The following is a 25,370-nucleotide window of genomic DNA, read 5'->3' as shown; positions in this document are numbered from 1 at the left end:
TAAGTTTAACCTTTCGACACATGCATACTCGGACGACAATATATCAATCAATCACTTCATGATCTTAAATTGGTATTTGTAAATAATGATGACATATTTTTTTGAACTTGGAATAATTAAACGAGGTCTTTTATCGGTCAACTTTCACCGGACGGATATACGTCTTATGTACATGTACATATGTTCCGATGTGTCTCATTGACAAACGTTGGTCATGATCGTAAAATTCATTGCTCAAATTTGCCAAATCAACCTTGGACTACATAGTAGCACTACATCCAGTTCGAATGTCAAGGATTTCAGATGGTTTCGTATTAGAATTAAATATTGGGTTTCGTTCAGCTTCCGTTTGTGACGCGGTCGTATTTCATTATCTGAGGTGGGTTTGTTTCGTATGAATAAACTACGGTGTACTCGCTTTTTGGGCCAATATTTTCGTGTGAAAAATGGGTTTGCGTCTGAAAACGTGACGGGAATCCGCCCCAGAAGATTTATCTCCGATATGTATGTTTATATGCGTTCGAGGAAGAAAATTTAATGTTGCTTATTTATCTCGTGTCGATTCATACTAGATCCAACTTCGGATTAGCTCTCGCCAAATGTTGGTTTTTAAATTTATGGGCTTTTATCTTTCGAGAGTGAATGTTAAGTCAATTGTGAAAATTAAACTTTGTGTATTGTTTTTTTTTTTGTCAATTTTCTTAGAAAAGGTCTTAATAGATATAGATTTTGCATGCTTAGAAACTTGTTTTTTATAGTTCAATCTATTGTTTTTAGAATTAGTAGTATTGATTAAGTGCATAATATATTTTTACATAAATTATACTAAAGCAGTGGCGTCACTAGGGGTGATGTCACCTGGTGCGTGAAGTTGTCACCTAAAAAATTTTTTTTATTAATTATATTAATATCTGTCGATTTTTATGACTTAACGAATGAGATGCGTCTCCGTCTGATTGAATCAGTTAAGTTTCTTACCTTTAGATACATGCACTGATTCATCGGGAATTTCAACAAATGCCAATTATGACTCATGTTTGTTGCTACATGTCGCTGCACCAGACAGATTTCACGGTAGCTGTATAAATACAGAAAGCTGTATATATACAGAAATTGCAACGAGGCATGTCGCCGCTTGAGGACCGTCATACAACGAATATGTCGAATTATCGTTTTTCAATTTGAACAATTTGGTGTCGCCACAAAAATGGTGTCACCCGGTGAAGTTTTTTAGGCACGGACATAGCGACGCTACTGGACTAAAGTGAATACTTTTTGGCATTTTTTTTTTAATATCAATTCCTTATTCTTCTTGTTCGTATTTTAGTAATACTAGCACTATTGATTACCCTAGATATAATGGTAAAACAATTTCCGAAGTCCTATGCAAACATTTATCATATTAGTATGTAAATGATCATTATACATAGCTCTGCTTACTCTACTTATTCGTTTCCTTCGAACCGATAATGTCGATTATGAATATAAAAATACATTTTTGTCTCTTCCTCTTGTTTCCTCCTCGTCATCGACCATGACCAGTTGCTCTATAAAATCCTTCTTAAGCGTGTTCAAAAAATGTTATAATTCACAATTGAAGTCATTTAATTTCTCATTACTATAGTTTAAATTCGTTCTTCTTGGGAAAGATGAAACTACACATAAGAATGATTTACGAGTACTTTGTAAAGATATGGCGCATTTGGCATTTTCTCAAAACAGTCATAACCAATCTTCTACTAGACATAATATGCAATATTTTATTCATAAATTCTACATGTTTTGATTAGAATACCCAGTGACGAATCAACTCAAAGCTCCTAGGCGCAATTTGATTTTGGGGGGCCCTTTCCCCCCCACCCAATTAAACAATTCCATTATTTTAGACATTCAAAGATATTTATAATTTTAAAAATACTGTTAAAGTTTTGCAATTTATTATATTGTATTTATTATATTTGCAATTTATTATATTTGCAATTTATAACTGTTTTTTTTGGATTGCGCCTGTGGGATAATCCGCCACTGAAAGGACTCGTGGTGAATTGTTTACGAAGTAAGGTAAACGACACGCCATTTGTCAAAAATTGAATTGAAAATTCAACGCATTCATTTGATGACACTTTCTTTTTAATGAATACGGAATTTGAATCAGTTTAATTTCGTCTTTTGATTAAAATCTTTAAACATGTAGAACATACATACATGAGTAGAAATTCACAGAATGCTAAACAATTCACTATTTCCTCAATTAAGCCGGCTAATCACAAGTATGTTACACTTCCTTCCTCAACCTTTGAACGAATGCTTCACGAGAAATTAATCAGCAACCAAAAAAAAAAAAAACAAGAAGAGGTCTCGATTCCGAATGATGTAACAGTCCATAAACAATAACAACAACAAAAGGCCAAAAGTTTTACACCTGACACGAGCACTATTATTCGAGAGCAAAAATTCAAGAGCCATAAAACTGGTCACGACTGCTCTTCACTTGGCGAAAAACTTCCCGTGTAATTAATCCGAAGGTACGACACGGCCCAAAAAAGACGAGCGGCCGCTCGTTCTCGGAAAGACCAACGCCATTTTTTATTTTTATTTTTGCATTTGAACAACAACAACAAAAAACGCACGACAAAACCAAATCATCATCTCTCGCGCGCTCCAGGACATAGCGCCGAAAAGTCGCCGAGGAGTTCAGAGACCTCTCTCGCATATCAACTCACCTATTTGATAGCGCTTTTTTTGTTTTGTTAATATTATTTTTAGATATTTATCGAGTCCGTGAACTCTATCTCGTTGTATTTTCGACGGACGTGTGTAATTCTACCACACGTGTGTTATCGAACGCTCACGAGTCAAGCTTGAAAGCTTGATGCATACTATCCAGAGTAGCGTGCAACCGTTCGAAGGCCACAATCGCCCATGCAAGCCAAAAACGCTTCAGTGCCCACAGAATCACTTCAATAATGCACTTCAGTGCTCATAAACACTTTTTCCATAAGTTCCTGATGCTATTTTTTTATATCATCAGTTCGCAAACTGCGCGGAGATGATCCATTTTGTATGCTGGGTGTAGCGAAGATATACAACAAGTGAAACACATGGGTGATATATATGGATATATGTATGTAGTAGCTGAAATAGTGGAGATAATAATAAATTATAATGGCAATATGTCTACAAGATTTGAAGAAAGGTCTACAAAAGAAGTATTATATACAAAAGAAGTATATAAAAGGACCATAATTGGGTATTGCTTAGAACAGAAAATAATCAGAACTATCGAGAGGGGAAACTTCCAGGAGCTTAAAAATCATAGGAAAAGATGTTTACAAAAAACTAATTAAAACCGATTACAAATAACGAATTGGATTCGCTCGTTGTCTCATATTGAAATCTGTATATGTACATTTGTATATGTAGTTTTAGAAAAAAACGTATCAACGCATTCTTTTTCTTTCATAATTATTTAATTTAACGTGTCGAAAAAGAAGAATATTTTATTTCCTAAATTCTAAAAGTAATACCCCCTCTATAAAAAATAATTTGACCTCGACTGCCCTGAAAATAATGGAAGCTTGTAAAGAGATAAATGATAATGATGATACGTAAATTACTAAGACATGCCTTGAATTATGAGCGTAAATATCTCTCCATTTACAAAGGCCCACCCCCACTTCAGGAAAACCTGCGCACAATTGAATCATGTACTGTTCATTGATTCTGCGCACCTTTTTCGAGGAGTGGAGATGGGTCGTTGTCAATCTCTTCATGCACTTTCGCATGATATGCCTTAATTAAATATGGTGAACATTTTTAATTCAAATAATAACACAAGGTGTGCAGCTTTTGTCCCAACATCCAGACTAGCGACCAGACACACAGAGGAATATAGGGTACATGTACGCGGGTGTATCTTCGTGTGTCCTAATTTAGGCAAAATTTTAGGCAATGAAAAAAATACAATGAAGTGTATAGCTAAAATAAAATCTGTCAAAACGAGTGGGGGGCAGAAAGTCAAACAAACAAAGTTACTGGCTATTGGCAAATGGGTAAGCTGTCACCGTCTCTAAAATGTTTGTATTAACGTGTTTATTACGATTATGTTTAATATATATATATATATATATATATATATATATATATATATATATATATATATATATATATATATATATATATATATATATATATATATATATATATATATATATATATATATATATATATATATATATATATATATATATATATATATCGATTATATATATATCGACTTGAAATTGAACCAAACGGGCCCAATCGAAATCTCTATCAGCGGCCAAACCTCTCAAAATGGCGAAGTTTCAAAGCGATCGGAAGAAATGAAACTGATAAAGACCATGTAATAATAAAAAATCAGTTATTTTACATTTCAACAGAAAATAAATAATATCGTATTAACTTTCCTCTTCGTCCTTCCACATTTTCGGTCATAATGGAATCTTCTAGTTCAGTCCTTCATTATTAGCACTAGAGATATTTTTATTGATGTTTTCAACAATACTGTAAAAATGTTTTATTCACAGTTTGAATTAGTGAAATTCAGTGATGGGGGGGTCTATGGAGCTGAACTGATGGCACAATTTATGTTCCGGATTCTTAAGAGGGCTGGACAGCAGCACCTTGTCCATACAAACGTACTATACTTCTCCCTTCCTCAATTATGGCACTAGAGAAATTATTTTTTAATATGCTATGGATATCCACCATTGGAGTGCATCTATCGTTTTATTTTTTTGATTAATTATTTTTTAAAGGAGCTAGGAGCCGCCAAAAATCTATAAAATCGCCTCTTTTTTACACCCACGAAACGAGTCCAGCGTGCTTATTTAACGGTCGAATTTTAAAAAAATACGCCGATAGATGCACAGAAAGTATCTTTCTCATACCGATGATGAAATTTTTTTAAAAATTGGTCCAGTTTTGGAGGCAAAAATAGTAGAATACGAAACCTCGATTTTGTCAATTTAAAATACGTTTTATCTGGTCGAAGCGCAACTGTCGCATTCACTCAATATATATATATTGTCGCATTCACTCAATATATACTTACACTCAATATATATATCGAAGAAAGGAACGGTAACAAAATTAAGGTTTCGGGTGTACAGCCCTCTTAAAGAGTACACAAATAAATCAAGGGGGAGTTTAATAAATCAAGGGGGCGTGTGATACAGATGATTCAAACTTATTGAGGTCGCTGTGTTTTTGCTGTTCCTTTTCGTCAGGTTTCCTATATATGTACATATGTATGTAACAGTTATGTCGAAGAAAGAAAAACTCGAGTTATAACCTGGGCCGGGTCATTGTTTGTTTTCGTCTTAATTGAAAATTGTATACTACAACGAGTTCGTTTATGTGTCAGTGTCGTAATTCAAAAATTGCAATCTTGCTGGGTCAAAATTATCCAGGAACAATTACATATATATATGTACATAGGTAGTTCATATATACATATGAACTATACAGTTCATATTTATGTACAATGCAGTTCATATTTAAGGAAAAAGCACACTGAATCGAACGACACGGGCGCGTTCGTGGCCTCCTGTGGTGAAAAATCTTCGCTCACCGCACGATTTTTTCGACCAGTTTCTCATACATTTCTTCAAATATGGGAATCACCGTTATCGATCACTGCTAAACCTATGCGTGCGTGGACTTGGCCGATAGACATTAGGCCGATTGTGTATTGAAATTACTCAAAACTCACTGAAAACAAATATATTATTCAGAAATCACGTGCTGTACATTAACATTAGAATAATATAATACTATGATTACTAACAAATTAAATTAAAATTATAAAATAGAAAATGATCAGTAGATCCGTAGCTATTAAAATAGATATAAGATGTACTGTGAACATAATTTAGTAATAATAAAAAGCATTTAAAAATCAAAATCAATTCAGAAATCACATACATCAGCCTCATTACATTTTGACAAATTTAAACAATTAAAAATTTAATTCGGCCAAATGTCCGTCGGCTTAGTGTCCAGTCGGCCAAGTGTCTATTCGGTCAATAGTCAATCAACATATGTCAATACAAGAATATTTGGCCTGGGTGCCATACCGTAGATTATGCGTGCTAGCGTTTTTTTACATGTTCAAAACTCTGGGTGTCTGCGCCCTTACGATGTTTTATTTAATATCATATAGTCATAGTTTTGAAACTTTTTTCTGTATATAAACACAAAGCTTTCTATTCTAGTACGTGACGTTATATTATGAAGGCCGAAATTCTATTGATTTACTTGTATGAAATGGTAAATACTCTTGCGTAATCGCGAAAAGTGCATATACATACATACATACATACATATATATATATATATATATATATATATATATATATATATATATATATATATATATATATATATATATATATATTTTTTTTTTTTTTTTTTTTTATATATATACGGTTAACCGTAGTGACGCTTTGGAGAAAACATATCATACATATGTACATATAACCGTGGCAATCAATATTAGTTCGATTATACTAAATGTACATACATATGTAGTTTGCAACTTCCGATGAGCAAATTGTGTTTACACGAGTGATAACACGCATACATCATTTTCACAATACATATGTATAGTCGACTAAGAATTTGCTTACGCTTATCTAAAGCATTCTAATTATAAAATGTATACTTATCTAAAGAATTTTGAATCATTACCGAGACCGCTATCTTAACCAGCCGAACGGGTTCCAAGCGCGAATTAATTAATTGCGTTTTGCAAATCGTTCCAAGATTGAAAATGTGCATGAATGCATATGCATTTGGAATCGAATTCCGGTCGCGTATCGCGATGCATCAATAAATGCAAGTGCACTTGAACCAGTCGCTTGCATAACGTTATGCAACACGATCCACACACACTCGAACACCCGTTTTGAACCTACTCTGTATATACATATTTGTACCAAGATTATACCAAGAATATATATATATATATATATATATATATATATATATATATATATATATATATATATATATATATATATATATATATATATATTTATATATATATATATATATATATATATATATATATATATATATATATATATATATATATATATATATATATATATATATATATATATATATATATATATATATATATATATATATATATATATTATATATATATATATATATATATATATATATATATATATATATATATATATATATATATATATATATATATACATACATATATATGAGTGAAATACAAATTATCAACGATTGCAAAGGTGCAACGCAAAGGTGATTAAATTTGCATTCGAATATATATCGTGTCCTTAAAACGCAATGGTGATAACTAGAGCCCGGTTAACCAAGGTGCCGTTTATTGTTCAAATGTTGTAAATGCATTGGTAAAGGTTTGCCGAACCTTTTTAACAAAGCATTTACAACAATTGAACAATGAGCGGCACCTTGGCTATCCGTACTCTAGTGATAACTTTACGAGATTTAATTGATCAGATTAGCAGTTTAAAGATTACAATAGGAGATATAAGTGAAAACTTTCTGACGCACGTAAGAGTGATTTGGCTGTACTGTGTTACGAATCGTTGCACTCCTACTCTTCTTCGCGGTTCAGTTAAAGTGGGACGCTCCCCACGTTTTACTCGAAAATTACCTTACGAACCTAACCCGTTTTATTTTATACATGCATATGTACGTACATCATATGTGCCATGACAGGAATTACTCCAATTTGTACAATTTTGTACATAAGTACTAACAATTTTCCAAACATAATAGTACATAGAATACAATAGATACGACGATTATGGACATTAGAAAAAATGATACCCAGCAAATTTGCGAGGAGTACATTATCACAAAGTATCCATTATAAGATTCAACAAATTCAAAATACTGTTACGTATACTAAAAAGAGCCGCTGAGTAATTGCGATCGGATTAGGCCGGGTAGGGTCCTGAGAGACCGTGTGAATGGTGTAAGTGGTTTTAAGGATTAGCGATAAGCTAAGTGCATGTAGGCTAAACAATGGCGACCGAGTTGGCTGGTATTGGTCCTTTCGCAGAATTTACCTGTACCGTATCGTGGGAATGTCGTAGGAAGACATATCCGTACGTGACCATAACAATAGGTAAACAAATTAGACGTCGAAGATGTCCTGAGAGATCTATCCCTTATAAGGCGATACTTAGGCGATATCAGGTCATTCTGGACTGAGCAGTGACAGTGCGTGTATCTCCTTAATCATCAATAAATGCTGTGATACGACTGTTGGCCTTTTACTTGGACCCTCCACCCACCCCTACGCAACAATACTAAAAACTCAAATTTGCGAAAAACTGAGGAGGAGGTTACCGATTTATTGGATCCGTCACAACAATTATGCTAGAAAAATTAGAAAATTCTAACAGCAGACGGTCGATTTGTGTGTTTAATAACTACAATATCTCGCCAGCAGCGTATTTGACCGGGACTTGAACTCACGACCTCTCTACTTGTATGCAATAGCTCTACCACTACACAGTATATGTACATATATACATATAAAACGCTTATTTTGTCACACTGTTCGTACTGACGTTATTCCTACGATGGGCATGAGCTGTCTTTCAACTGGCATCACACTGATTGCTCGTACATATGTACGTCGCAATTAGGTTTGCAAAATTACTCGACTTTTTAAGTAGTACGAGCATCTACTCTTGTAAATTTGCGACTTACTTGTATCCATCTTTACCTAAGCACATAGTAGCTACTAGTACTACCCGAGTACTAAAAAGTCGAGTAATTTGACATCCCTAGTTGCGATGACAGTTTTTTAAACGATGCTCACATTTTATGAAGTGCACGAGTGCGTGCACCTGGTTACCACATAGTTGTAAGCAGGCCCGGCCCGAAGGTACACAACGCCCATAAGCAGATTGGTTTTCAGCACCCCTGTCCCCCCTTAATTTTTTTACGCACCATGAATTTCTGGTTTGCTTTTGATATTTTCGATGAATTCATATTAAATATTTCGTTTAACGTCACGTTTCAGCAATACTTTACTAATATATAATTCCAAGTAACCATTTGTACCCACGACAGTTTATTGTTTTACAAGTTTTCTTCGTGAGTCGTTGATATCTGGCAGTAAACTTCCTGCGTTCCTTATAAGTTATAATATTTTACAGTCAGTGTTATTATTTCGAGTAGAAAAATTAAGTTCAAAGAAAGTCTAGTCTTCTGCCCATTTGAGCCGGCCCTGATTAAGATATGTATAACCAGCAACTCTAGTGTTTCGTCCGTTGACATTTCAATACATGGTTTCGGAAAGGAATTGCTACATGATTTGAAACTGGAGTAAAAATTACACTGTTTTGCCAAAACATGATTATTTTGAAATGTTACCATTGTGATCTAGTACATATAATATGTGAACAAAATTATCACCTTTGCGCTCTAAGGACGACATATGCAAGTGCAAGTGCTCGGCAGGAATGGGTGAATATTATGAACGCATAATGATAATATGATGCATGGTATGCACGATATGCAATTTTAAGCGACCCTGACCCGTATATGCAATTTTAAACTTCGATAAAGAAAACAATGCGTATGCATGCATACATATTATATATATATATATATATATATATATATATATATATATATATATATATATATATATATATATATATATATATATATATATATATATAGTATATGTACTTAGAAATGTTGTGATCTAGATAAACCGCACTTTGAAGCGGTCTAGATAAGGAAAAAATGCATATGTGGGTCATATCACTGAAAAAAGTTGTATATGTACATTTATATCGAATTTGTATGTAAATTCACAACAATGTATTTGGGAAAAACGGAAATCCGGTGTATTATTTTTATGATTGGACCAAAATTTTCGTACTCTTCTTAGAGAGTTGATCTACAATGCTTATTTGCATGTGTACTTACATATGAGCCGTCTAGTTTCAAAACCAGATAGATCCATTTTTTTCAGTTTTCATTTTATGTTATTTTTGTTAGGCCAAAATACGGATCCATATGTTGGCCAAGTAAGAAAGTTCAAAGCAATTTACATCCTATTGAATTTCTAGCTAAAGTCAAGGTTTGTTTCAAAATCAGATAAGTCTCGAAGTTTGCAACAAAACCAGATAGATCGCCCAGTGGAGGTTATTTATTTTTCCACATTTGCTTGGTTAAAAAATAGGTAAATAGTTTGTATACACTTTTTAACATTATAAATAGCTCAAACTTATTCAAAAAATTTATTTTCTTAATACTTAGTTTCAAATAAATATACAGAAATCTGATATAATTTGTTTCAAAACAAGATAGATCCACAATGTTGGTTGCATAACCAGATACATTACTAAACTTGGTTGCAAAACCAGATAGATCCAAAATTCATTTTTTTTTTCTTCAAAAACTAGTTATTGGTCAAAAGTGAAAATACAGTCAAGGATGTAAACATCTATGACCAGTTTATATAAAATATTTAAAAAATAATAAAAATAAAAATTAAGCTAGTTATAAGTTTTTCCTTGTTCCTGAAAAATTTCTAAAAACTGAATTATCTGGTTTTGAAACTAGACGGCTCGTATGTACATATATGTTACAGTCGAAGTATATTTTCAGTCGAAATATATTTTCAGAATATATTCCAACTGGCGTTTTAGGTCATTCATATTCGAATACAATTCAACTGGTAAATTATACATATATCTACAAGCGCCAATACACTTCCAACAATGTGCGCCAGTTGTTCTGTTGTATAACAGTTGAGCTTTGACAACTCTGATGTTATTACGACAACTCTAAGAATGTGTTCAAAACAAAAATGTGACTTTCCAACTCTATTTACTAGTCGAGTGACGTTTTCACGCAAACCTAAGCTCTCCATCTAGCCTGGTGTCAACTAATAGTTGGTACAAACTCCCTCCTATAGCACGGAAATAGCTACCATTCTGTCGGAAAACATGTTATAGGGAGGACGAGCGTACAAAGTTCTTTGTGGATTTTCAAATGTATAACAACGTAATTAAATTTGCATGTTAGAACGTAGTGCTGACAACTACAGTTGTATACAAGATCTATATAATTTAAAAGATTGCAAATCAACATTTTAAAGATTGAACTGAAAAACTTACGCACGGTAGAGTTAATCGGATCTATTCAGCTGAACGTGTTACGAAACGTTGCACTCATAAAACATTTCCCGGCCTTAATTTTTATATAGAAACTGTATTATAAGAAAACGTGCTGTATGAGGGCTGTGGCCAGTGGCGTAACTAACTATGACGCGGGGGTATGCGGTACATGTAAACCCTTAGGATTGGGAGGGCCTTCGGATCTCCAAATATTAATTAATACATATGAGCCGTTATATTTGAAATTGGCGAAAGTCCAATTTTCAGTTCCAAAAACACTATGTTTGTTTTAAGAACTCACTTAATTCACAAATTGTTATCCAGAATCTCGAAAATGCTGAATAAACGTATTGCAAGCCACCAGTATCTTTAAATATTGTTAAACGCAAAATGGACTTATGCTATGTACTTTCAAATATAACTGCTCATGTATTAAAAATAAATACAAAAACAAAGTCAAAAGAAACCAGACTTGGCGAACTTGCAATATTAACATGACTAAGTTCGGAAAATGTCTTTAGCATATGTGATATGATAGATTTTTTTTAATTTACTGGCTAGGAAGGATATTAAAAATTTGCAAGTTTATTTATTTCCTTAAAAAAATGGAGGAGCCCTTTGGCATTTTTATGGGAAAATATACATTCAAGATTTGTTAGATTTTGTATAATTCAGGCTTGTTATTTTATTCGTTTCTGTTTTGCAAGTAGATTATATTTTTGAATCACACTCAGGCAAGTGCTATAGTCAGTTGCATAGCATGCGCCATTTTATAATGGGTAGTTTGACACGCCAATTTCATGTACATGTATTATATACATATGTATATAATACATAATTCCAATAGGCTGTCAACTTATAAGTTTCCAAATAAATTATTTTACAACGACAATGACAACATTTATAGCTCGGAGGAATTTCACTGTCGATATATTCTGCAGAACCTGATTCCGATACCATCGTTCGGAATCCTGATCGGAAAAAAAGAGCCTGACATCGACTTCCTGATCGGTCATACTCTTGACGCGTGACGTCACTCTCTTCGAATAATTCATTTGAATAAATATATATATATATATATATATATATATATATATATATATATATATATATATATATATATATATATATATATATATAAATGTATGTATGTATGTACGTATTTTATATCACGCGCATATCGTTAATTCCGGAATGTCCAAAGATATGTTCACATTCGCATATATGAACATACATACGTATGAATAACGTACATGTAACGAGTGTCGAGGTCAAGTTCATACAGTCTTAATATGCCGATCGTGTTTTTTTTTTTATTATTTATTAATATACATTTTTTGCAGTCGTCGTTAATCAGCGGTTCACTTCTCAATGTGTCGTTTTTTTATTTACATATATATATTTTTTTTCTGTGATCGAGTTTAGTTTTTCATATAAGTGTGTGGAATTACAGACCCCCCCTATAACATTGTAATTCCATAATAGGATAATTCATGTGCTTACATTTTCACTTTATTGTATTTTATTACATCTAACATTCAATAGTGTGATTTGTATTTATTTTGGCGTTTATAAAACTTTTAATAAAAATTCTACATAATTCAGGGTTTCCGAAACTTTTTCTGAGCAAATCTTGACATTTTAACTGAACACCTTGATTATTTTGCAATAAAAAAAATCTAAAATAGGCCTGTTTAGCCTTTTGGATCACTGGGCCGCAAAACAACTTTTGGACGTATTGGGGGCCACAAAATATTTTTTCTTAAAGGGGGAGGGGGCAGGAACGTCACTTGGTTGCTCAGAGGGGGGGGGGAGCATTTGCCCACTTCTTTAGCCAGGAACATGCATGTCATTTAAAAATTAAAATACTGTGAATCTTTATCAAATCGATCATTCGTTACTATGTAAAAGCTTAGGCCAATATAAACTGCAAAAAAGTTTAATATATACATACATACATATGTCGATCAGATGCTGCTTCTTCAAAAAAATGGTTTTATAAAAAACAACCACAAACTAACCAACCTCCCCCCCCCTTCCGAAAAAAGATTAAATAACATCCTTGAGGGGAGGGCGCATCTTAATTTAACGAGGGACGAAGACTTATCCAATATATAATTTCGAAAGAGACTTTGTAAGTTTGTAACTATAGTTGTTTGGGAACTTCGTAAACAAGTCAGTTTCTATGACGATTCGATTGGTTGAATTTTATTTTTTTTTCGATTCAAATAAATTTAATAAAAAAACAAATAAATATTTACCATTATGTAGATTCGCTATGTTTAAGCTGTTTATATTACAAATACTGAGCGAAGCCGGGTAAAACAACTAGTATTATATTAAATATCAGTAGATATATTTTTAAAATGAGAATATCATATATATTATACGGGTCTACGGTGCATGGTAAACGGTACATACTCGCGTACATACTCACTTAATTTGCGCGAGCAGGATACAACAGGAACAAGAGGAACAGGCTTTTCTTCCCGTATTAATGTGCACGCGCAGAATACGGGAGGAAAAGCATGTTCCTCTTGTTCCTGTTGTATCCTGCTCGCGAAAATTAAGTGAGTATGTACCGTTTACCATGCACCGTAGACCCGTATAATATATATGATATTCTCATTTTAAAAATATATCTACTAATATTTAATATAATTTAATTTAGCCAGGAACATGCATGTCATTTAAAAATTAAAATACTGTGAATCTTTATCAAATCGATCATTCGTTACTATGTAAAAGCTTTAAGCTGCTCGCGAAAATTAAGTGAGTATGTACGTGAGTATGTACCGTTTACCATGCACCATTTTTTTTTTGATCTTTCGACTTAAGATCTTTCGATTTTCGATCTTTGCCTTCCGATATTTGCGTTTTCTGTCATTTGACATTTTGTCTCGTCACGGAGACCGATATTATACATATATTATAAAATGGACGCGATGTATGTTTGTGGATATGTGGGTATGAATGTATGTGGCGAATGCGTGGACTACAAACAAACAAATTTTAGAATACCAGAAGTATACGATCGTGTCACGGAGACGTGGGTTAGCTGGGAAGTGGGTACCTGAGCGTATAACATGTGCTCCTGATATTGAGCGCCCGCGTTGGAACGGATGACATCAGCGTCAGATGCGCGGGGCGTACACACATACACGAAGACACACACACACACACACACACACACACATTCATTCATCATTTCGACGCGGTCAAACGGCGAGCGTTTAGTGAACTCTCAACTTTTTACTATTAATACGAACGCGCGCCGATAAATTACCTTACACTATATTTATATATACATATATAACATATAACTTAATTTTAATTCGTGTATTAATTCCTTTCCGAAGCCACCCGTTGAAATCAACGTGCAGAACACTAGTCAGAAATAATATAGATATTATCCTTATTCAACGTGCATCATAACAAAAACATGTGCGGCAGGTGAAAGCACTAAGTAGATACAAATATATCTAAATTGCAACTTTTCGTCGAAATATGCAATTTTCTGTTTTTTATTAAATATCGTAACATATTGATTTTTCTTCGCGGAACATTTGCACACTTTACGCAGAATACCAGTGTGCAAATGTTCAAAAAACCCGCTCTAGAAAGAAAGTGGAAGGGGAAGAGACATTTTCTAATTAATAAACGCTAAGGAGTAAATAGTGGTGTTGGTATAAATCAAAAATTAATCATAACCGATCAAAAACAATTAAAATGCGCCGCGGATAAAAATATCATGAAAGATATAATAACCACATACAAAATGTAATCATTTCAAGCCTAGTCCGGTTATTATTACTACATATGTCAACAAAGTGATCACAAAATTTTAATAGCATATAACAATTAATCAGAAATAATAATCATAGAGACATCTATGGATTATTTTTAGATTTTTTTTTTGTATACAATTTTTATACATATAATAAATACGAAATTATAGAGATGTCTATAGAGATATCTATAGATTTCAGATTACTGTGTATAATTATTACAAATTATACACAGACAGATTTTGTGACAACAGGCTTAGATCTAATACCAATTTTCAGGAACCGTTTCAGCAATGATCAGATAAAATTGGCAAACTCTGATAGAAAAACGATCGATTTGGAGTCACAAAACCCCCAAATCTAACCAGCAGTGGCGAGGACTCGAACCTTTGACCTCAGTGGTGCTAAATATATACGCTACCACTAAGCCAAACTGCTGGCTAATGTATGTGTGTACATGTATGTATTTATTTAGATATATATATATATATATATATATATATATATATATATATATATATATATATGTATATGTATTTAGATGTATATGTATGTATTTAGAACCGCATTCGCTGCCGGGTGGGAAATCTTTCATTACATCGAAGATACACATGTTTTATCAAATAAATTATTGCTACAATAATCACAGCGTGAGCTTCGTCGAGATTGATTATATTGAACGCTCAATAACAATAACGGAACAAGACACGTAAATTGTAGGCTTACGAAAAACAACCAACATAATAACGATAACAATCCCACGCTCGTATATCAACGAAGAAATTAAATCAAATTATGCATAATCACCATCATTAAATAATCTCGTCTTCTATCCGCAATTTCTTCAATACAACAAGACAAACATCAAACAATTTCATATTCCAAGAAACTAGACAAAGTACTGCAAAATCGGATCATCGCTATAAATTTTGCACGTAAAAAAAAGCAAACATTGTACAAAGGCACAGATAAATCCAATAAATTATAAGTAGTTTTCTAAGTCCACTAGCGTAAGCTCAACGTTTATTTATAAGCTCGATAAATTATTCGAACCAGATGAGTAGACGCCATGTCACAGACGACCGTGCCTCTTCTGACTCATAGGAAAGAATTTCGAGTGATTTTTTTCGCTCGACCCAGAAAAATCTAAGAAAACCCCCGTTATACCGAACACAATGATCGCGATGCTGTCAAGATCAAGGCTGACCGAAGTGTCATCAACCTCTCATTTTCGCGACAGTGAGTGTAAAGGTTATCGCCACTCGTGGTCGTCAGCTCGTTAACAATCTTCCACCGTCTTGTTTTTTGTTTATGCTATTTTAGACCCCCTGTCGTTTCCTTTTGGGCTTTGTGACCTTATAGAGCTGGCTTTTATCGCTTCAATGTCATCCTATGGTTTGGATTTAATCGAACATGTTACTTTTAGCGCTGGATATCTGAAAGTGTCATTAGATCGCTGCTTGACCTGTTCTATAGTATACATGCATATGTAACCGAATATTAGATAAGTGCTCCAAAGGTCGTTCAAAATAATCTGGTAGTTTTGCTACGGGGTGGATAATAGCTTGTCGCTTTTGATAATGGCTTCTGAAGATTATCTTAAAATTTAATTATCTTGTTGTTTTTATCTTCTTCTTCTTCTAACTACTATTTTATTTAGAAGTTCGACGATAGCTGTTCTGTTTCCTTCTGGTGTAATCGCTTTGCAACAATAATTAATTGTATTTATTAATCAGATATATAATATCGCTATTCTGTGTGTCTCTGTGTCGGTCTGCCTGTATGATATAACGCTCTATACTATATTACTATGTTATGTACTATAATAGTCGTTTCGATTCGACATGCATATGTACGTCACAGCTAAACTACTGCCGAAACGTATACGAAGATATAATAACAAAAGAAAAAACTTCTATACATGCTGTTCGATACCAATGTTTCCTCTAGGCAAATATACGGCGCTAAATCCCTGAGAATTTACCGCCATCTATTGAAAATTTATTTAAATAATTAATTTTTCTATTGGTGGTTTATATGTAGGTAGTTTTTTCATATTTAACAATTAAATATAAATATTAAAATTAAGATATTTAAAAGGTATATGAAAAAAAAGCGTGGGGATCGAACACATGACCGACGACACATTTCTTTTAAATTTTTTTTTATTTAATAACTCAATATGCCAAAATCCATGCGATGATATGTCATCGGGTACAACACTAGTGTTATATATGTACATAGGCCGGCGCGATCTTGCGCACTATTTGTTCATTTTTATGGTGAACCTTTTTTTTTGCTCTCTAGCTTTGTAATTTGCCGTTTCCTGGAAAAAACCCCAAAACGCCATCTTTCCTGGAAAAAGCACACTCCACCGCCTAGCACTAGTTATAATTTATAGCGATCTCTATTGCTATATGACTTATATAGCAATAGACATCGCAGTGGCGTAGTTGGGAATTTTGGGCCCTCATGCAAAATTTATCCAAGGCCCCCTCACCTCCTCCCCTTAACCTGAGTTGTAAAAATATGAGATGAAATAATTCAAATTGTTTGTTGATACATATTTGCATCGGACTATTAGTATAATAATTCTACAAAAAAATAAATGTAACTCAGCTCACCGATTTTAAAAATTCATTTTTCTCGATTTAAGGTTTACCAAATTTTGTGACGAGTCTTATGGATATATTTCCAATTAAGTAATTTTTAATAATGGCGTTACGTGATTGAATCCAAATGGCTTTTTATGGTAAAATTTTCTGTGCTCTGCATGTATGTATGTAGATTTCGATTCCTATAGTACAACGAGTCTTGTTATAAACCAGTAAACAACCAAATTTCAATCGGTCAAAACATATTAACTAACCAATAATGACTACGTGCATATATATCTTCCAACTTAAAAGTCAACTAAAATAAGGTACATATTATTACTAAAGTCGAATATATTCGTTTATCATGCATACATATGAAAAACGGTTAGTATATACATATATCAGTGGCTTGCGGTAAAAGGGTCCTCCCCCCGTCGTACATCCTCACTTAATTTGCGCGAGCACGATACAACAGGAACAAGAGGAACAGGCTTTTCCTCCCGTATCCTGCGTGCGCACATTAAACAAGGCTGTATGACAAAAAGAGAGATAATTTCACCGCATGCCACTGATATATATATTATATATACATAGTACCGTTTACCATGCACCCTTTTTTTATCTTTCGACTTAAGATCTTTCGATTTTCGATCTTTGCCTTCCGATATTTGCTTTTTCGACCTTTTCACTTTCAGTGCCGTGAGGTAGACCCATATAGCACATCTACTGTCCATTGATCTAACTATGGATTTTACCCCTACCATTTAAGTCTTTTCACTTATCCATCATCACCTCGTTCACACTTTTAACCCACGTGCTGCTCCTCTCGACACTTTCAAGCTGTGCTTATCTTGAATAACATTGTATTATATTTGTTCAATCTTCCATCAAGTGGGTACTCAATCCGAATTTCGTCAACGACGTTTATGATACCTTGAGTCAAGTAGAAGATTATTACAATATGCCTAGGTTTAATATCCAGCGTATGTATAGTATGTATGTATGTAGATATGAAGAATTTATTCGGACAGGTGGGTCAAGGCAATTTTCAAAGATAACATTGGTTGAAGCCGAAACACGTGTTTAATTTTTAGCTCTATTTTTATTGAAACGTTGCTTTCGTTCATTCATTGTTTGAATCGTTGCGTCAATTAGACCACCTTAAATCAAAAAAAATCTTCAAATAAGTCGGGCAAATTAGACCAAACAATAAACGGCCGGTGTTATTTGAAAATTAACAACATTAATTAATTTATTTTTTCATGTCAATATTATTTTTATATATTAGCAAGGTTTCATATTTTAGTACAAATTATTATTGATACAAATATTATTATTTACATTCAGCATATATTATATATGTACATACATTCAGCATTAAGCATAAAAACGTAAACAAGTATTCATGTTTCGATTTCACATGAAGCATTGTTAGCAAGATTTTCTTACATATCGAATTCCATCTTAAAAACGCATACACATACATATATAATCCCGTATATGTAATTGCAGTCAGCACATATTTAAATATAAGGAGGCGAAATTTTGCAAAAATAATGCTTTAATGTTCAGATATTCCGTCGACAACTAAGAAAATGCAGCTTTTTTACCAAATTAAACCAATTTTAAATTTACAGACAATGTGTAAAATTTACGGATTCTCATCATTATTAAAATGATAATCTGGTGACAGCACATTTCCGCTCCAGCCCCTTACATATGTACATATGTACATATCTACATATGTGTAGTATTTTCCAAGGCTATGAATTGCTTCTTTACAAAATAATATAAAATGTATTGAATAGTTAGTTTGTTTTCAATGAAACTTTCGATTAGATCTAATATGCGTTTTTTTTTTGTTTTTTTTTGTTTTTTCAGGCTGTTGAAAGGCGCTGGACCGAGATGTTACCCTGCATTGCTGAAAACTTCCTGTTTTGGGTGCTTGGTGCTTTCACTTTCCTCGCACAGACTTGCAATAAACTATTACTAAACATTCCGCTCTCGGTGAAGGGGAAGCGAAATGACATTTGGAAGATACCTGGACCGGTGTACTTGCCTTTCGTCGGCACCAGATGGATCTTTTTCTGGAGATACAAGATGACGAAAGTCCACGAAGCGTACAGAGGTAAATATATGTATAGGTAACTATAATAAGTACATACATTTAATGTAAACTAACATTGAACGATTTCAATATCAATTAGTTTTAGGCCTATTTTCTATGGTATCAGTTTTATCGCTTACAATATGTCATGAATGGCGTTCGCTTTAAGTATCATAGTTTTAATTTGGATTAATCAATTATTGCCTTGATATTTCATTCTATGTATGTACATATGTATATGTTAGTCGAAATATATTTTCAGTTGTAATATATTCCAAATGACGTTTTAGGTCATTCGCATTCGAATCCAATTCAACTAGTGAATTACATCTCTACATGCGCAAATACACTTTCAACAATGTGCACCAGTTTTAATGTAACAGTTGAGTTTTGACGTTAATATTGGCTGGGTATTATGAATAAAGGTAACGAGTACCGTATTATGATAATATAAAAATATAACTTTCCAACTCAATTTACTAATCGAGAGACGTTTTCATAAAAAACCTAACCTCTCCATCTAACCTGGTATCAACTTGTAGTTGAACTGTATTTTCAGTTGTAATATATTTTGAGCAGTTGGAATTTATTCGTCATATGAATTAATTTATATAGGTTAGCCGGAATATATTTCAACTACTCAAAATGAGAGCTTCCAAGCCGGCTTAAACCGAAACGGAAAAACCGGCTTTTTGACCATTTTTCAAAAAACCGAAATCTGGCTTTTTGGCTCAAATCAACTGGCTTTTTAAGGTTTTCTTTAATTAATATTTTTTTCCTCAAAACTAACAATAATGAATTTCAAATTTATATGAAAGATCAAAAAAATGTGTATATCCAAACTCTCTTAGGTAATAGGCGTATATTTCTTTGAACAACAAAAAAGAGCACAGCAGTTTCTTTGTATAAAAGTATAGAAAACATTATTATCGTAAAAAAGTAGTCGTAAACTCGAATGCTTTATGGCAAAATGCATGGGAATTTCCGTAATATAATTGATTTTTCTTCAATGGAATTGGAAGCCCTTTATATTTTGAAGCCACATAACTACTTTTTATTATGGTTTTAAAATGTTTGTGATATGTCGTTTCCGAAATTTGTAACGGTTTGACAAGCTTTTGGATTTTTAAGCTAAAACAGATGCGTAAAAATAACTTTGAATGATGGAAATATTTCATAGTTCATTACGTTTTCGGACACAACGTTGAGCGCACCAAATTCATCCCAGCATTATTCTTAATATTTATTCACGATTCCATAATTATAGTTTTTTTACGAGATGAGACATTATTTTTTTAATAATATATTCTTGATAGCAGCTTATTTAAATTATTTCAATATTTGTGCGTATTTGGGATCTGCCATTTTACGGCTGTGATATATGTATGTATAATACAAATTGTATTATTTGTAATATTTGTAATAATAATATAATATATAATAATGATCTTATGAAAGTTCACAATGTTTATAACTGAATTTAATTTATAAAAAACTATAATATATGTATAACATATATATACAATTTTTTTTTCGATATAAAAATTTAAAACTTAATCTTCTGAAACCGGCGAAAGCCGGCTAATCGACTTTTTACTTGTAAAAAACCGAAAACCGGCTTTTTATTTCGGGCGGTTTTTTTGAACCCCTATGTCAAAATATATTACAACCGAAAATAAGCTTCAACTACAACTAGTTGGTAGCAGGTCAGATGGAATATATTCCAACTGGTACAAATATATTACAACTGGAAGATATACTTCAACTGTAACATATACAAAACTGCAACATTGTGTCTGAATTAAGTTTTGCTCTTTTCGATATTACAAATAGCTTAAATTTCACTACAAATTTTTGTTGACTGCTGCTGAAAGGATGATGGGGAGTAAAAATTCAAATATTAACTGCAATCATGGAATACCCATCAGTATTCCACCAATTTCATTATTCAACAACTCTTCTATGTAGTAGTTGGTAACTCTAATTCCAATTCGAAGTGATGCATACATATGTAGCACCATTTCAATAGTGCTTTCGAAATTAAAAAAAACACGAAACTTTCACTATTCTTCTATACAAAAAAAAAAGACTAGAATCAATCTAATGTAAAAAAGTCAAGTATTTTTTTTGTGTATATGTACATATGTATATGCAGATGATGTTTCCAAATTAAAATGGAAAGCTGCACGTTGACGATCGCGTGCGCGAGAATAGAATGAAAATCGTATCTTTAAAATAAAATTCGATGATCTCATATGCATATACAAATATGCACGTTGCAGAGTCGTCGATTTTAAATGTATGCATAATGCTACGACATATCTAACATTATCGAATTTATAATTTTCAGATATGTTGAAGAGGTACGGAAATATTGTGAGAGAAGTGTCTCCGACCGGGTCGTGCACCGTGAGCATAGCTGGCAAAGCAGACATAGAACAAGTGCTCCGCTATCCGAGTCGTTTCCCCTACAGACCGCCTTCTGATATACTTTACGAATACAGAAGACAGAGACCTGATAGGTTTTCAAGTGCTGGAATGGCTCACGAGTATGTCCGATACAATATCTTTGCAAAATATCCTATTATAATATATTGTATGTATGTATGTATTATTGTTGTGTTGTACAGGAACGGAGAAGTTTGGTATGATCTTCGCAGCAAGTTGACTCCGGAGTTGACCAGTAGAAAGACCATGTTGGGATTTTTGCCCGAGCTGAATATGATAACGGACGACTTCATGCAGCTTTTGAAAAATAATAGGAATGCCAACGGAGAAGTTAAAGAGTTCGATCAGTATGCAAAGCGTTATGGATTGGAAAGTGTGTATTTTTTTTTTTATACTGTTTATAACAAAATGTTGTTATTTATTTGGAGGGTTTGTTTTCAAGTGGTTTGATACTTTTCAGCTTGTTGTACACTCGTGCTCGGCCAAAGGATGACTTTTATGGAAAACCAAATATCGGATACAGCTCGAAAACTGTCCAAGGCTATGAATCAAAGAATGCAATCGGAAAGGGATAGTTTATATAAATTTAATTTGAAGCAATATATGAAGACTCCGGAATATACAAAATTTTTGGATGAAGAAGACGTTCTTTACGGGTGAATTTTTTGCATCGGCTTCATAGTTTTAAATTTCTAATCATAAACGGGTAGTTTAAATTGCTTAAAATATAAAACATGATACAAAGAGGTAGTCTATAAATTCCAGTATGATATATACCAGGAATTTCATTTGTACATATATATTGTTTATAAGTAAGAATTAATATATATTTTCAATAAGGATCGAATGGGCAATGCTATATATGTTACATTTTTTATATGTTATAGTGAAATTATTATTGTCAATAAAATTATAATTTCACTGACTGGTCAGCGGTATTAAGTATGGATGTAACAATATAATTACAAAATCATAAAATTAGGCGGTTTTCAAGAAAGTCATTTGCTTCACATTTACAATTTTACTAATAGAAGCCAGTGAATATGTAATTTCCATAGTGAAAATTTAACTATACCCGGTAAATGTATAGTTGGATGTGAATTCACTGAAACGTCAGTGTAATTATGATTTCGCTGTTATTTGGACGTAGGCGACTACCATGGGTAGACATTAATTATAGCCCGTGCGAATTCTGCCCTATTATGGGCAAGCCGAAACAATTTTTCGAGTCCGAGACCCATCAATCCATGACCTGATGTGCCGGAGTCAAGAGAGCTTCTTTCTCCCAAGCCACCGTTTCCCTCCTGTTTTCTATTGTCGTTTGTAGAAGACGATATTGAGGGTCACGAATAAATGGGTGGTCAAAATATTCCATTGTACGGCGCTTTACAGTGTCAAGAAGCTCTCTCTTTTTATAAAGAAGCTGGAGGACCGTTTTGTTCCTCACATGCTACTTCCATGAAATCTTTAACATTCTCCGGTAACACCACATTTCAAAGGACTCTGTATTGATCATTGCTCCTAGGTATTTGTAATGTTCGACCTGTCCGCGCACATTCAGGTTTAATAGGTCCGTCTGCTTAAAGATTAAAATGTTTTAAAAGCTGATTTTGTGTGTTGAAATGGTCTGCGAGCAATTTTTTATGCAAATATGTATCAGCAACAGTATTGTTAAATACATTATAAATAAAGATCACATCTTAAATAAAAACACCAACCAAAAATACATGAAAACACGCTCGACGAATAAACAATATTGTTAAATAAATTTCAGAATCATATCAGATATTGTCGAGAAGGCAAGAAACACAACGGAAGACGTCTATAGCGATGTAAAGTGCATACTGATGTCCATCGTCGAGAAAGAGGGCGTAGACGAACGGGAGAAGAAATCAGCTCTGATTGACTTTGTTGCCGCCGGAATAGCAACGGTATAAAGTGTAATACGTCTTTTAAATCACAGCTCATAATAATTCTGTAAAGGACACAACGATAGCTAAAACGATCGCTGTTTTTATTTTGTAGTTGAGCAACAGCCTTATGTTCCTATTCTACTTACTCTCCAATCACCCTGAAGTACAAGAGAAGTTGTGCGAGGAGATAAACAACATTGCGCCGAACTGCAATAACATCACAGCGACAGATTTGTCCAAAATGGTTTACACGAAAGCCTGCATGTTGGAAGCGTTCCGAATGATACCGGTCGCGTTCGCACTCGGCAGAGTTCTCGAGGAAGACATGGTGCTCAGTGGATACCACGTACCTGCAGGGGTTAGCATACTCTACCCACTTTTAATTATATTATATACAAATCATGAATAAAGCAGACAAGTGGAAGTACGACTCACACGAAACTTGTATAGATTATTTCAAATTATCCCGCAGATCAGAATGCAAATTGTACACTTTAAATTTTAGACGTTCGTGTTCTGCCATACGATGGTGGCTTGCCAGAACGAGGAGAACTTCACTGATGCAAAATCGTTCAAACCTGAACGTTGGGTCAACGAGAACAAGGAGTGCCAGGCGGCTGCCGCTTGTATATTTGCACCGTTCGGTATCGGCAGACGTATGTGTCCCGGAAAGAGGTTCATCGAACAGGCCATGTTGGTCACCATTGCGAAGGTGATTGTTCGTTGTGATGAGTGAGGAGTGAGGAGTGTGATATTGGATTTACGTTACTAATGGATTCTGTTTTTTCAGATGATACGAGAGTTTCACATTGAGCATGATGGCACCATGGATATTGAATTTCAGTTTGTGTTAGCGCCGAAGACACCCGTGACATTTAGGCTTAAAGAACGTTGTTAGCTCTTATTGTTTTCTTTTTATTCTTTATTATGATGTTGATTTTTAATATATTTAATTATTAAATTACCTGTTACTTTATTTACCTCATAAAGTTTGTATTATAAATAACTTTTTATATGTAAGCATGAATGAACTGATTAATTGATTATTCATAAGGAAGTAATTATTGTAAAAATAATGCTAGTTTTTTAAAATAAATTTAAAACTAAAGTAAAAATGTGTTTTTAAATTTGTTTATTAATTACTGTATGACGGTTAAAACGAAAATTGGGACCAAAATGACGAAATGATATGAAAAAAGATGTATTATTCTTGCCTATGTACATACAGTGCCCGACAGAATTAAGTGGACACTTTAAGACAGAATATTTTTGTTATGATACATTTTACACAAGAGAAATAAATCAGTAATGTT

At 33.3% G+C, this 25,370-nt stretch overlaps 1 protein-coding gene across 2 annotated transcripts in view; it reads left to right on the top strand.

Moving 5' to 3' along the window:
* shd (cytochrome P450 family 24 subfamily A member shade) overlaps positions 1 to 25,168 on the top strand; it is a 42,366-nt gene extending 17,198 nt beyond the window's left edge. For both annotated transcript variants that reach the window (XM_077437870.1, XM_077437869.1), the window contains 8 exons: positions 19,471 to 19,717; positions 22,047 to 22,245; positions 22,327 to 22,517; positions 22,605 to 22,800; positions 23,919 to 24,075; positions 24,170 to 24,415; positions 24,563 to 24,769; positions 24,848 to 25,168. In XM_077437870.1, the coding sequence (XP_077293996.1) occupies positions 19,495 to 19,717; positions 22,047 to 22,245; positions 22,327 to 22,517; positions 22,605 to 22,800; positions 23,919 to 24,075; positions 24,170 to 24,415; positions 24,563 to 24,769; positions 24,848 to 24,955 (1,527 nt within the window). In that variant the 5' untranslated portion in view covers positions 19,471 to 19,494 and the 3' untranslated portion in view covers positions 24,956 to 25,168. The remainder of the gene's footprint in view (positions 1 to 19,470; positions 19,718 to 22,046; positions 22,246 to 22,326; positions 22,518 to 22,604; positions 22,801 to 23,918; positions 24,076 to 24,169; positions 24,416 to 24,562; positions 24,770 to 24,847) is intronic.
* Positions 25,169 to 25,370: the final 202 nt, after the last annotated feature.

Source organism: Arctopsyche grandis, chromosome 9 (genome assembly GCF_051622035.1).
Source record: "Arctopsyche grandis isolate Sample6627 chromosome 9, ASM5162203v2, whole genome shotgun sequence".
Taxonomy (NCBI): Eukaryota; Metazoa; Arthropoda; class Insecta; order Trichoptera; family Hydropsychidae; genus Arctopsyche; species Arctopsyche grandis.
The sequence above is the reverse complement of the archived record's forward strand: the minus strand, read 5'-3'. Positions and strand labels throughout refer to the sequence as shown.